This window comes from Suncus etruscus, chromosome 11, assembly GCF_024139225.1.
Source record: "Suncus etruscus isolate mSunEtr1 chromosome 11, mSunEtr1.pri.cur, whole genome shotgun sequence".
In the NCBI taxonomy this organism is placed as follows: Eukaryota; Metazoa; Chordata; class Mammalia; order Eulipotyphla; family Soricidae; genus Suncus; species Suncus etruscus.
In genome coordinates, this window is record NC_064858.1 from 71,936,186 (window position 1) to 71,951,337 (window position 15,152).

Sequence of the window (15,152 nt, forward strand, 5' to 3'; positions counted from 1 at the left end):
ATCCCTGGCTGTACTATGATCCCAGGGAGGATCTATAAATACTAGTTATTTGGTAAAACATAGTACTTTACATTCCTTAATCTCTACCCGGCCTTTCTGCCATTGGTATTCTTGATAGTATATTCTTTGTTTATCCCTATCAATTTTGATGTTGCTATGTTTTCATTTTATAATCCATAGGGTAGGACTTCCCAGTATATAGTGTTAGAGTGTCAGAAATGTGAAAATACAGTCATAAACTCTAACTCTTGTCTTTTGCTTCCTGGTGACCTTGGGAAGCAGGATTTCTTGAAAAAAAAATCTTACTTGCCTTCAAGCCTTGCTGTGTACTTATCACTCTTGTTTCCTAAACTCAAGAACATAAATTTTGATAAAGGTATCCATCCTATAAGTCCTTAAAAGGGCCAGAAAGACAGTACAGTGGGTAAGGCACTTGACTTGATTCCTTGGCTCTTCAGCATAACCACAAGTGATCCCTAGAACCAGAAGTAAGCCCTAAGCACAACCAAATATCACCCCTCACCAAAAACACACACATACACACACACACACACACACACACACACAAACCAATAAGCCTAGAAATGTTCAGAAACCATCAGTACAGCGTGTTTTACAAAGCAACACACAGACTTTCATAAACTCATTTCCAAGACTGAACATAATTAAAGATTCTCATACTCATTACAATTATTAACACATATAATAATTTTATTTAGTTGTGTATTGATTTTTTGGGGTTGCGGCCACATCCAGAGGAACTCAGAAATAACTACCCCTGACTGCGTTAGGGATCACTTCTGGTTCTTGTGAGACCATATGTGGTGCTGAAAACTGAACCTGGGCCAGCCACATGTAGAGCAAGTGTCCTATCTGCTGTACTATTGTAAAAGTCCCACCTTCTGCTGTAATTTTAAAGAAATGAATCACGAATGGCTCATCCTAATTCCCAGCTCTATGATGTTAACGCAATTCATACTCTCTTTTAGTCCATTTTAATGGGATACTATAATTTATAATGATACAAAGATGCTGAGGCTATAGTGCTTCAGGTAGACAATGTCCCCACCAAATCCACCACCAGTGTCAACTTTCTCCACTAATATCCAGGTCCCCTCCGACATCCAAGCCTTACTTCTTAAGAAACTAACTTTTCAGTTTATTCATTGCAGTTTGTGGATCTATTAGAAAACCCAGTCACAGAATATTGGTTCATCATTGCTTTTTACCTAGACATTAGTGTCCCAAACCCCAAATTTTAACTCATCTTATTTTAACTTTATTTATTTAAAATAAATTTATTATTTTTTATTTATTTATTTAACTTTAACTTATTTTAACATAGAGTCAGTCTAACATGTGGGGATAGAGGCCAGGAAATAAGGAGATTTCTGCAAGCATGCCTTATAAAGCCTGCCATATAAAAGAAAGTCTCTGTTTAGAGACTTGTGTCCCTGATGTTATGAGTGCAGGAGAAAGTCATCCTGGTCAAACAACCTGTCTAGGCTAATAGTGCCACAAGCATTGCAACCGTTATCTTTACATGCTTCCTGATTTAATGATGTCATGGGCACTGTAACCACTATCTCTGCATACCATCCAAATCAATGATGCTATGTACCTTGTGAGTGCTGTCTCGCATACCATCTTGTTGCTGTAATTTCTTTTTTTTGTTTGTTTTTGTTTTTGGTCCACACCCAGCAGTGCTCAGGGGTTACTCCTGGCTGTCTGCTCAGAAATAGCTCCTGGCAGGCACGGGGGACCATGTGGGACACCGGGATTCGAACCAACCACCTTTGGTCCTGGATCGGCTGCTTGCAAGGCAAACGCCGCTGTGCTATCTCTCCGGGCCCCGTTGCTGTAATTTCTAAACTGTATTACCCAAATTGTTTCCCGCCTAAAGTTTACCCTTAAAAGCCTTGTCCCTACCTTCAATAAATGAAGTCCATTGCTCTGAAAATGCTTCCCTGTGAGTGGTCTGTGGCTCACAGTCTTCCCTCTCTTTCCCAATTCTGGCCTTGAGCCCATGAGTTGGAAGAGACCCCTTCATTGGCCTCATCAGGGGACCTGGTACCAGAACCCTACAAACATGCTCAAATGTCTATTATATTTTTATATTACCTTGAAAAGATAGTATACAATTATGATTTCTTAATTATCTCATTCAACAGAATAATCTGTTAATTGGCTTTTATTTTGTTTAGGACAAAATTATAATTATCAGAGTCTAAAATTATTCGAAGCATGTTTTTGGAGACTCATATCTGCATTATGACTTTCCCTGAGAGAAGCTTCTAACATGATGATAAAACCATAATAACAGTCTAAGTTTACAACATCAAAATACAACATCAAAATAGATAAAGCAAGGCCACTGTCAGTAAGAATTAAAATATAATGTTTGGAAATAAAAAAATTAGAGAAATTTAGTGGAATTCACACAGTAAGGTAAAGCTTGTTTCCCCTGAGTAAGAGTTTAGAAAGGGAAGCTTCATTTACAAACTGTAGGTAATATAAAGGAACCATTAAAAATGACATTAAGTGTCCATGTTGGTTGCTATATACAATCATAAATCTTTACAAACAAAAATTTAACTAATAGAATATACAATCAGCAAGAGAAAATTTTAACTATAATTCAACTCAATAATATCATATAAAAAGATACTTGCATAAGAATCTCTCTTGGGTTACTTATTCTGATCGCTTTAGAGAATGACTGAATAATTTTTTATCTACTCTCAAAGGTCATTACTAGCCTTTGCTTATAATAAACACAGGTACAGACCTTCAGTAAACACTAGGATATTTTGTGGAAGAGGAAAGAATCAAACATATGAATTGACTCTTCAGAACCATTAGGTAAACACTTCATTAGTGTTAAAAGACTTGGAATAAATTTATGCTAAGAATTGTATGTGTGTAAAATAGAATATAAAGCTTATATATATTGCTAACAGTAAAAAAGTGCTGATAAGAGATGGGGTGGAAATTATTAGTGGTTAGAGAAAGACTGTATTGATATGTCAGTAACAATATTTTATAAAGCTAAGTCCCAAAAATATCATCCAATTGATAGAGAAACAATGAGCTGTCTAATTTAACATTCAAAAAAATATAAACTAGAGCATGGTTTCATTTAGCTATGTAAGTAACACTCTTTGAAAGATCTTCAACTCCTCTCTCCCATTACTCATGAAACACATTCCAGTCAAGTTAGTTATTTTACTCTCTGGTGAAATAAATTATAAATTAGAAACCAGTACTCATCCTATGTATACAAACAAAAAATAACCTCCCCAAACAAACAAACAAAATAACATTTGTTGAGTTTAATAATGGAGAACAGAGAGAACAGAAAGTGTGTCAGCTCATTTTGCTGCCAAAATGAGTACAGAAAGCATTTCACCTAGCTACATAAAAGCAACGAGTAAAGGAGACACCTCAAATAATTTGAGGAAATATTTTCCTTGAATTATGTATTTACCTCTTTAGGTATATGTGGGGGCCACACTTTTGGATGCTCAGGATTCCTCCTGGCTCTGAACTCAGAATCACTCTTTGCTGGCTCAGGGGACCATATGGGACTCTCAGAAATAAATTGAGGTGCAAGGCAAGTGCCCTCCATTATATGTAATCACTTTGAGCCTTTTTAGGTATATTTTATTATATTTTATGTATTTTAAATAATTATATATTTTGGTATAATATTAAAAATTAAAATAATTAGATATAAAATAATTAGAATTAAATAATACAAAAATAAATAATTAAAAGTTAATTATTAATGATTATTTTATAAAATAGTTTTTAAATAATAACTTAAATAATAAATTAGTTTAATAATAATTAAACCTCTAAAAAGAAACTGATACATGTCTGAGTACTTGGGCTGACACCTAGAACAACAAGAACATTATTATTGTGAAATAATTTTTAAGTAGTTAATAAAAATTAGAAGTGGATGGATTGAATCAGAAATATGAGAAAAGAGGGAAGGGTAGTATATATTAGTTTTCCTCTATGGACACATCAATTTTATTCAAAGTTGTGAGAAGATTCTAAAGTGGGAGCAGGGGAGATGGAAATGGCTGGTTTGAGGGTTGTTTTTTTTTTTTTTTTATAGGCTCAGGGAAGTACACTGAGGAATTTAATTAATAAATGACTCTATGAACTCCTCTCACATCCTAAAAAAATATCACCAGTTGGACCTCAGAGAAAAGAATCCTGGTATTGGGAAAGACAACTTTGTATACTCATTCTAGAGCAATAGGAAAGCAAATTTTAAGTCCCTGTGTGCCTGACTGTATGCAGTTTTCTCTGTGTGTACAAAAGTAGATGCAATCATTGAACTTAAAAATTACTGGAATAGAAGTTGAACAGAAAGTGTGTATGTGTGCCTCTCTGTATTTAACATTTTAACGTTTCAAATGCTCAATGATAAATTCATGATTTATTAATACCTACAGAAAATTCCTAAACCAGTCAATTCAACATAGTTTCCCTACAATTTTCACTTTACAAATGAAGGGAGAAAAACACTGCTGCCCTTTTTTTTTTTAAAGATCATAAATATCCTTTCTGTTTTGTTTAGTTTCAAGTTTAGTTGCTCCTCTGACTTTCTGAAGCATATTCTACAAGCCACAGCTGTCTTATAGTGGTCCTCAAACTATGGCCCGCGGGCCACATATTGTATTTGTATCTGTTTTGTTTCTTCATTGCAAAATAAGATATATGCAGTGTGCATAAGAATTCTTTCATAAGTTTTGTTTTTACTATAGTCAGACCCTCCAATGGTCTGAGGGACAGTGAACTGGCCCCCTGTTTAAAAAGTGTGAAGACCCCTACGCGGCTGGGTGAGTCCCAGCGAATTGAACCAGGCTCCTGGAGCTTGAATGGCCAGAGCATTCCTGCCATCTGCAATTACATTTTTTTTATACTTTGCAAGATTTATAACCCCAGGCTGAGAAGCTATAATCCAGCCAGTTTCAGAATGAAGTAACATTTTCTGGAAAAGTGGAAAACCAACGTCCTCAGTGAGAAGGGTAATCTAAGAGCAATGTGTGTGTGGCAAGGTAGGTGTGTTCAGTGGCAAAGAGGGTGGAGCAAACTGGATAGACCAAACACCCTAAGAATGTGTGCCCAAAGATCCTGTCAATGGACTTCTGAGTTTTCTCAGGACAGTTGACTGAACTGAACATGAACATCTTTTCTTTTTTCAGAAAAATGAAAAGCAGAAGAGCAATTGACCTCATGCCTCCCAAATTCCCCAAATCTTTCTTTTAATCAGAAAGACTTATCACCTTGACTTGCTTTAACACTTGTCACCTTACTGACCTCCAATTTTTTACTACCCTTCTTTTCATTTTCAGTTTTTTCCTCTCAGGTGGTTTCATTTCATAAAAAAGTGTTCTGTGAGTCAGAAATCAATTTTTATCCATTGATAAATTTCACCAATATTTGATAGTATGATGAAATATTTGTATAAAGTTTTAGGTAAAATAATTTTTTTGAAATTTTAAATACTCTCAATGCAAATAGCTTGTATATAACCAGAACAGGGCATAACTGTTTTCTACATTATGATTTTATTTCAGTTTAAAAGTCCCTAAAATTAGAAGCTCAGAACATTTATTCTACTCATTATTGATAGGAACTGTGCAAAATTTAGTAGTTTTGAATATTTTGACTTGCTTTTAAATAAAAATTCTTGTCAAAGCTCAATTTATAGAAAAAAAATCTGACTAGCAGAATTTTTCTGAATGCCTCAGGCATGTTTACTTATGGAATGAAATTTCTTGAATTAGAAGCTTTTGGTATTCATTTGTATCTTAACTTTCTAGAATGGAAAAATTCACCCCCCCTAAAATAAAAAATAACTATGATTATAATTCATAATATTTTTGCCATTTTCAATCAGCATTTTTCACATTTACCCAATGGTTGAAGAAAGAAATAAAATTAAGGAAAAGCAGAACAAATAATGCTTTACTTTTCAATTAAATAAATACAAATAAGAATTTAAACATTATGCAACATGTTTAATCTTTACTCAATAAAGTCCTCCTAAAGATAATGTTACAAATAAAATTTAAATTTTATATTAAATATGTTAAAAATCCTTGAAAATTGATAAATTGATTGATTCATTATCAACCAAAATAAAAGCAAATGTTTCTATGTGAAATACTTCAGAAATTAAGAATGTGATTCTCAGATTCTTTTTGTTTGTTTTGGGGCCACACCCAGCAATGCTCAGAGCTTACTCCTGGTTCTGTGTTCAGGGATCATTCCTGACAGCTTCAGGAAAGCATATACGGTACCAGGGATTGAACCCTGGTTGATCACATGCAAGCTAAGTGCCCTACCTGCTGTACTATTTATTACTCCTACCCTCAGATTTATTTTAATACATATAGTACAAGTGGATTATTCATGTCAAATTATAAAGGTTATTATTAATCAAGGAATAACTTTGCCTTTGTTTGTCATTAATTAAAAACACATAAACAAGACTCATCTTGAAATTAATTAAAAATCATGTAGCTTGAAAATTATTTTTCCATTCCATAAATTACACAGACAAGAATAATTGCTTACTTTGTATATTAATAAAACAACAGTAAGAAATTATTAGACACTATCTTGTATAGGATTAATTAGGACATTAATACTTTTTTCCAGTCTATAATTTAAAGATATTAAAATATAGACTATGCTCTATTAATTGCAAACTACAAGTATTGTCAACTACTTAGATTGGTTATGTCAGTTCATTCATTTAAACAAAATATTACAAAATAAAGAGCTTATAAATAGTTTTAGCTGTTAGTGATATCCCATAGCTCATGTATCTAACTCATGCCACTAATTTAATTTTTAGGGTACTAAATCTCCAACTCTTTTGATAGTTTGTTTTTTTATCTCTCCATGCATACGTCACTGTCAGTAAAGAGACCAAGTGGCAGAGACCATCACACTAAAGACAGTAAGATAATCAATAACATCCAGAAAGCCAAGAGAATATAAAATCTACAATAAGAAAATAAAAGACTGAAGGAAAATAAGGAACAATGAGACAAAAGTCAAAATCCTACACATCTGAATCACCTTATTTACCTCATCATCTGTCATTATACGCCACCTTGAAATGATCATTTTTATTTTTAAATGAATGACAGTCTAATTCCTCAACACCTAGACCATTTAAAATCACACTGATGTCACTAACTTTATAACATATTAAAATTTAATTTAAAGTGACTTTACAGGTACAGCCCCAATATTACTAATATTTAGAGGCAGCTATAATATAGATTCTGTAATTCTCATCATACCTCTCATTTGAGAAACAATCATTAAAAACCTTACTATTTATAAGGATCGACAGCAACCACTAGGGATAGAGCAAAGATCAAATATAGAAAATATGACTGTTTTCATGGTGTTTGCACTACACAGGGCTAAAAAGAAGACTATAAAATAAACACATTTTAAACTCAGTTGCAGCAATAAACCATCAATATGCTATCTATATTTATTATTGATTACATTTAAAATTACTAGTGTGGGTTCATTTATACCAGTGTTCTACGGACTGAATTTAATATACCTAGATTTCTAAAACCACTTAATAATTATTATCGCCCCCCCCGAAATTAAATGTATTCATTTCATCTAGTGATTATACTTTGTGGCCATATGGAAAGTCTCAAATCAGATTTATTTAGCCAATCTGGGTGATGCTATGAAAAAGCTGTGTGCCTTGGGTGCAAATTCAGAAGTGAAGATGACATCCCCCAGATAAAGAGCCAGAAGCCAACAAATAGCTCAGAGGTGTTAAAAGAAACCTGCTTGGGGGTCTACAGAGAACAGAAAATTCACCCTTGACCTTTCTGCTCCCACAGTGAGAGCAGTCCTGCTGATAAACTGCTTTTAGGGCTTCAGGTCCCTTTCCAATCTCATAAAACTACTCCCAAGGTAAATCTCACTATGCATTTCCTCCAGGTTCTTCTCTGGGTTAGTTGACTGAAATAACTCCAGGAGGAGCAAAAGCAGTAAAGGTAGAAGAAAGAAGGAAGTTGCCAAGATTTGTTATTACTCCAGATTAACAGACTCAAAGAAAGACAAACATAGGTGTAGAGGAAAATACGCACAACTGCACATCAAAAACAAAAAACAAAACAAAACAAAACAAAAACAAATGAACGCTTTTTTTTTAAACTAAAGACACAAACACCTCTGTTTTATGGACTTAACGTATCTGATATTTAAAATTTTTTTCTATTTATTTATTTATCGAGTTTTTGGGCCACACCCGGCAGCACTCAGAAGTTACTCCTGGTTCTGCACTTAGAAATCAACCCTGGCAGGCTCAGGGTCCCATTGGGATGCTGGGTATCGAACACATTTCCATCCTGGGTTGGCCGTGTGCAAGGCACATGCCCTACCGCTGTGTTATCGCTCTGGCTCATTGTATATGATATATTTAAAATTTTTATTTATCCCTCAAAAGCAACCCGATTGGAGCCCCAGACTCGGATCCTAGCGCACAATCTAAATGCACAATTGGAGAAGAAAAGAAAGTATCATAACACAATAAGTTCAACAAAGGCATTTCACACACATTGAAATAAACCACCACCGTTTTTGCAGGGAGAAAAAATGTATTTCACCCTCACTGTTGCTCCTCCCCCAAAAAAGGTGCTCAAAAGCTCTTTTCCACTAGTTGAATATTCCTGTCACACTGACAGGACAGCAGAGACATGTGGCTTCAACTTACAGAGAGGATATTGTTCACGAACCAGTTATCTGCATGCAGACACATGGCTCTGAACACCAGACCCCATTTCCAACCTTACCTGGACTGCATCTCTTGGGGTTTGGCTTGACTGGCTTCTGCCTGAGGGGGGCTCTGATGGACTCTCTGTTGCAGTTCCAAGGCCTGGTGGTATTGCTGCTGCTGCTGGTGCTGCTGTTGTTTGTAGCGGGATAAACTGAAAAACAGCCCTAGAATGGCTTTTAAGTTTCCATTTCTTATTTCTGTATTGAATGAAAAATAAAAAAACAGGATCATGTGAAATAAGTTTTTTTAAAAAACAAAAATCCTAGATGCAATTTTCTGAGAATGAACCTGTGAAGCCAGAACCTTGATTGTCCAATTACAAATTAAGTGAAATCTAAATTTCTGAGACAGATGAATATTTGGAGATATATATCACTGGAAGTTAAGGGACAAAGACCTTAAAAAAAAAGACCTCTGGTCTTGGGGACCAGAGAGGACAGAGTTGGACAAATGTTTTGACAGTTTCTTTAGGGTTAGCTTATTTTTATTTTGAGATTTGTTATAGTTGTTTTATTTCTTACTGCTTCCAACACAAATACATACAGCTGTATCCAACACAGCAGTAACTATACACTGCAGAAAGAAAGTCACTTGCATGCTGATGATGCCCAAAGTTATAAGTACTGGTGGTGTGGATTTCCTCATAACAACTGGATTTAGCCACAATTAATGTTCTTTTTAATCAGAAACCAAGCAACTTACTTATTACTTATTATATTATCAATATTGATTATCCCATTATCTAACATTATTTAATTTTATCTATCATAGAATAGAAACATTTAAAAATTAAATGCACAAAGCCGTCTCAAACATGAGTCTAATTTTTTCATTTGTGCTTATGATTTAAAAGTTAGAAAAAGAGAACTAAATTGCAAATAAAATTAAAATTTATAATCATATTTCTCTTAGCAATCAAATGCATCCTCCTATAAGGTCCATATTTCATATTTTATTTTTGAATATTAAAAGCATTACTTAAATATTCAAATTTCTTGTTAGCTCTGATGGTCAGTAAACTTACTCAGCTGAGAAACTTTGATGATATCACCAAATGACACAAAGGAAATAGAAATCTAAAATGTGGCTATGTGTTTCTGTTTTTCATTCTTTCACCAACTAGTTTAGTTACATACTATAAGTACATATTTAATAGTTATTATATGCTTTGCAATATAATGCTACATTGGAAAGTATTCATGTTCTTCCATAAATCTAAATGGAATTGGCATTCCAACATCAGGGGGAAGAATGCTTGCCTTGCATATGGCCAACCCAGGTTGAATCCCTGGCATCCCAAATAGTTCCCACAGGCCCAGCCAGGAGCGATTTATGAGTGCAATATCAAGAGTAAGCCTTAAGTTCCACTGGAATGGCTCCCAAAACCAAATTAAACCAACAAACAAAAGCCCTGAGTAGTATTACATTTTTAAATTTTTAATTCATCTTGTTATTTTTTAATTTTGTCAAACCTGCCAGTGGATAAAAGCTACTTCTATGTGAGTGTTCAAATATTAGTGGAAGTTTTTAGAAAAGTAACAAAAAACATGTTTGATAATGTATTAGCATGAGAAAGAAGGAATATTAAAGAATTAATTGGTAGTATTTTAGGCTTTCTTTTACTCAATTAACAGATACCCTTGATAATCTTATTCATTTTATTCTAAATATTCAGAAACACCAGTGGGGCTTATGCATTTTTATCTATTAAATGTATACTTTGTTTTATTATACCATAGTGAATGAAGACAATTATTTTTTGGTTTTGGGACCACACCTAGCTGCAATCAGGAGTTATTCCGGACTGCTCTCAGGAATTGCTCCTGGGAAGCTCAGGGTGCTGGGAATCGAACCTGGGTCTGTCCAAAGATAGCTGCGAGTAAGGCAAATGTCTTATTGCTGAGCTATCACTTGGCCTCAAGTGAAGACAATTTTAAATAAAGTAATTTTTATTATAGAAAAAATACTACCTGTATATACTCGAGTATAAGCCGAATTTGGTTTATACTTGGGTCATACAGGTTATTTGATTTGGTGCATGCACACCGAATCAAATGCATGTAGTCTGCAGTCATTTTCTGCCGTCTGCTGGAGGGGATGGTGCTTCAGCTCAGTCCACAAGTCAAGGCTGAGCTGAAGAGGTAGGCGGCTCAACTGGACTGTATGCCACTGAACTATTTAATCCACAATATTCTGCACTCTGTATGAGACCAATAGCAGTTATGATATCTGCAAACTCAGTGATGATGAAAATGTCTATGCTGATGCCCTCACATCAGATATAGATGAAGCTCTATTTGGACATACAGATGAGGAAGAGGAGGAATCCAGTTTTGAAGGATTTTAACCTTTGTGATTTAGCTTGATTACCTATTAAGCTAAGGTTTTCTGCACTGCATTTAAGTTTTAAAGTTATTGTTGCAATAAATATCGAAAAACATTTAACCTACTGATTCCTCAATTGTTGTAATTCTTTTGGATATATATTTTTATTTTTGAAATTTACCAGTGGCTGCTCATTTTCCACCTCAGCTTATATTAGAGTCACTAAGTTTTCTAATTTTTAGGGTAAAATTAGGGGGTTGGCTTATACTCGGGTCAGCTTATACTCAAGTATATATGGTAAATGTGCATTATATTTCAGAAGCCACAGCATTTTTTATGTAAAACTAGCATAATTTTAAAAAATTAGAATTGACCAATATTTGTAGTATCTGTAGGGAAAAGGTGTTTCATTGAAACTGTGTAGTATAAAATTTACTGACAGTTGTTTAAGTTGCGTTTTCCCCCAACAAGTGGATGCTAATCTGAGAAGATATCATTTTTCTATCAGGATGTTAGACTAAGTTGCCTCCCAAGCTTAAGTTTCTCCCCAGAACAGGAGGGGACTGAGCCTACTCTTCCTGAAGGAAGGAGGGCTACACATGCTCTAGGGACAATGTTGTTTCTATGCTAACAAGTCATCCTGGAGAAACTGTAGCAGGTAAAGGCTAGTTTGCAGAGTGGGAAAAGCAAAGAAAAGATTCTGCAATCTGGTATGAACAGTTGTTCATTCAATCACCCTGGAAAATCACCCCGATTACCCCACTGGCTGGGCCACTGTTCAATTTTGATGATTTTCTTAGTAGGTCCTTGCATAATTAATTTCCTCGCCTGCTTTATTCAGGCATGCATAGGTGCAATTAAGATGCTTGTACTAAGGTCACAGTATGTGCCCATTAGTAAGGAAAAGGACAAAGGGCCTCAAGGAGAGTCAAAGATTTGACTCAGGTCAATAAGAAGTGGAGAAAATGTGGGGTCCTGGTTTCTGTACAAAAGAGGGATACCATTTTGTAAAGGCCATGTGATCTAAACCACATGCTAGGTTTCCTCAAGCCTATTTCCATTAACACCACCCCAACCTACCTGGCTATACCAGGTAGCCTATCAAGGAAGTGCTCAAGGGAGCAGTAGAAAGTTACCCCTAGACAACAGCCAATAATTTTAAAGATCATGAAAAGCTAGAACTTCCCTATATTCCTTACCTATATAATCCTATTCATGACCTTGGGCAGGGTTCATCTCCTTCTAGAGACAATCCTGACGGGTCAGTTTGGGGTTTTTGGTAGATGGCTTAAAGTTCTGTTCAGCTTTAAAAAATATTTATTGACAGTGTGTTTACTGTGATCTAGCAGAATTAAAAAAAAAAGTTTTGGGATGGAGAAGTAGTAAGGAGTAGCCTTACTACAATATTAAGTATTGGCGTATCAGTTCAATTCAAGGCACAACATATGGTCACCTAGCTCTACCAGTGGTAACATCTTAGCACAAAGCCACAACCTACCCTGAGCTCCACCAAGTAGGGACTCAAACTCTAATATATAAAACTATTTCTAATCCAGTATGGTTGGTATTGTTTCTAATAGTTGAAAAGTCTGGTTAAGTTTCCTAAAAATATGTTTAACTAAAATTCTCAAGTAGTTATATCATTAATTATTCACATAATCAAAATATTTCTAGCATGTATCTGATTTCATTTTTTACTAGAATAAAAAATTAAACAGATGGAATGAAGAAGAATAGAATAAGATATAAAGAAGGAAGATGGGATAAAAAGAAGCATCACTGGGACCAGAGCTATAGCACAGCAGGTAGGGCATTTGCCTTACACGCAGCTGACCTGGGTTTGATCCTCCACACCCCATAGGTCCCCAAAGCCTGTTAGGAGTAATTTCTGAGTACAGAGCCAGGAATAACTCCTGAGAAACTTCTGGGTATGGCCCAAAAGACAAAAAAAAAAACAAAAACAAAAACAAAAAAACATCACTATGTATTTTTACCTTTTGTTATTTTGTGCATTTAGTTATTTTGGGTACAGAACCTACTCTGGCTCTATGCTAAGTGTACACTACTGATGGTGCTCAGGGGACCATATATACTATGTCAGCTGCATGCAAGGTCAGTGACTAAGCCCCCGTAACTCAACAATAACTCTGAACCCTATCACTTCATTGTTGTTATTTAATGTGTGGTGTGTTTATCTCAGGTACGAGGTTTACAAACTTCTAACAGTTTATATGAGGAAATAAAAAGCTCAGGAAAAAAGATGACAAAAATAGTTCAGTGCATTTCTCTTTTATTCCCATTATTCAATGTTAATAATCTTTTATAGAATTAAAAACTTAATGACTTAAAGTCTTTACATATACAGTTATTAATATTGATACTACTAAATCTAATAACAAAATTATTAAAACTTAAAATGATTAGACTATTTCTTCACAATTGGATATGCTTACACAGAAATTATACATTTTACCTTTATTCATGTTACTTATTATTCAGCATTATATATTCATCCCTCCAACTACTCAATATATACTCTCTTAACAAATTAAAGGTATTTTGTTGATCTCCTCTCATAAATACTTATGTAATATCCACATTAGTAAATCAGGAAAACATTAAAATAATTAAAGTATAAACCAATTTCATTACATTATTTTATTACATTATTTTTACTTCAGAAACATTACCCATTTTCTTTATAGCATTTAGTAGCTACATGCTCCCACTTTCGATTTTTTGCATTAAGAAAAATCTTTCCCAAACATGGGTGTCATTGGTGGCAATGATACTTTCTCTTACCTTCAGCAGATAGACCTTGGACATTTACTCCTCTAGCTGCTAGAAAGCTAAGGCAGACGTCAACATTTTCAGTCTGTAAAATGAAAAGCAATAAAAATGGAACTGAGAGGGCCATTTCAAATTAAGTAAATAAGCAAGAATGAAATCAGAAAACATGAAGAAGAATGAATACTTTACATTCATTTCATATTTGAAATCTTTAAGAGAGTTTAACTAGAATTATTTCAGCTAATGGTAGAATGGAGCATAAAGCTTTCATTGTTCAGTTGGGTACCAACAGGCAATTCATAAAGGCTTGGTCAAGAGTGGCATTCTTGCAGATCAGCAGCCCACTGACTTACCATAAAACCAAATCTTTTGCTTCACACACGTCTCTACAAAAGCAACCATAAACAAGACAACCCTTGTGTGTTTATTCTTGTGTAAGCCCTAAAATGTTAGAGTGTGGATGATTAAAATGCAAATACTATTTTATAAGTATTTAAAAGAATATATGAACAAACTATTAAAAATAAGAGTTCAATAAGGCATATTGCTATCCTAAATTCTAGTAAGTCATGGTGAAAAGGTTTGCTTGTATTTCTTTGTTATTTGTTTTATAGCTTGGCTGAGTTCAACATTTCAAAAATATCTTGAAATTAATTTCATGGCAATAATTTGCATTTACTAAACATATATTTTACCCAAATATATAAAATTCAAAATGGTAATATTATACTACTGTATAAATCTATTTTTATAATTTATGAGTAGAATATTTCATTGGATGACATATAAATAGCTAATAAGTAGTCTAATTATGTTTGTAAAATAGCATTCTAGGTTACAAATAAAATATAATAAAGTGGTTCTTAGATTGGGTACTAAAGGGGAACATATTTTCTTTCAATATACACCATTAATTTAGCTCCAGCTAGAAAGGAAAATAATATTAAAAGTATACTCCATATTTTTATGTGTCAGAAGTATTAAATTTTGTCTGAAGCTTATACTCATTTATTGAGTGCCAGTTGTTGAAATAATTCAATTCCCTGTTTTAACTAAGTGATTTACTATTTTAGTACTTAATAATATGTATTTAGTCAATAGTAATTATGTTAAGCTATCAGAAAAAATGAGATACTTCCAGAACTTATAAAAAATGTACTTAGAAAATTTCTATTGGCCCTAACACTTTGGA

The 15,152-nt window shown here is 34.1% G+C and overlaps 1 protein-coding gene across 1 annotated transcript in view; it reads right to left on the reverse strand.

Moving 5' to 3' along the window:
- NAV3 (neuron navigator 3) overlaps positions 1-15,152 on the reverse strand; it is a 531,493-nt gene that overhangs the window by 195,463 nt on the left and 320,878 nt on the right. The window contains exons 4-5 of the mRNA XM_049783639.1: positions 13,973-14,045; positions 8,862-9,042 (exon numbers count right to left, since the gene is read on the reverse strand). Of these exons, the coding sequence (XP_049639596.1) occupies positions 8,862-9,042; positions 13,973-14,045 (254 nt within the window). The remainder of the gene's footprint in view (positions 1-8,861; positions 9,043-13,972; positions 14,046-15,152) is intronic.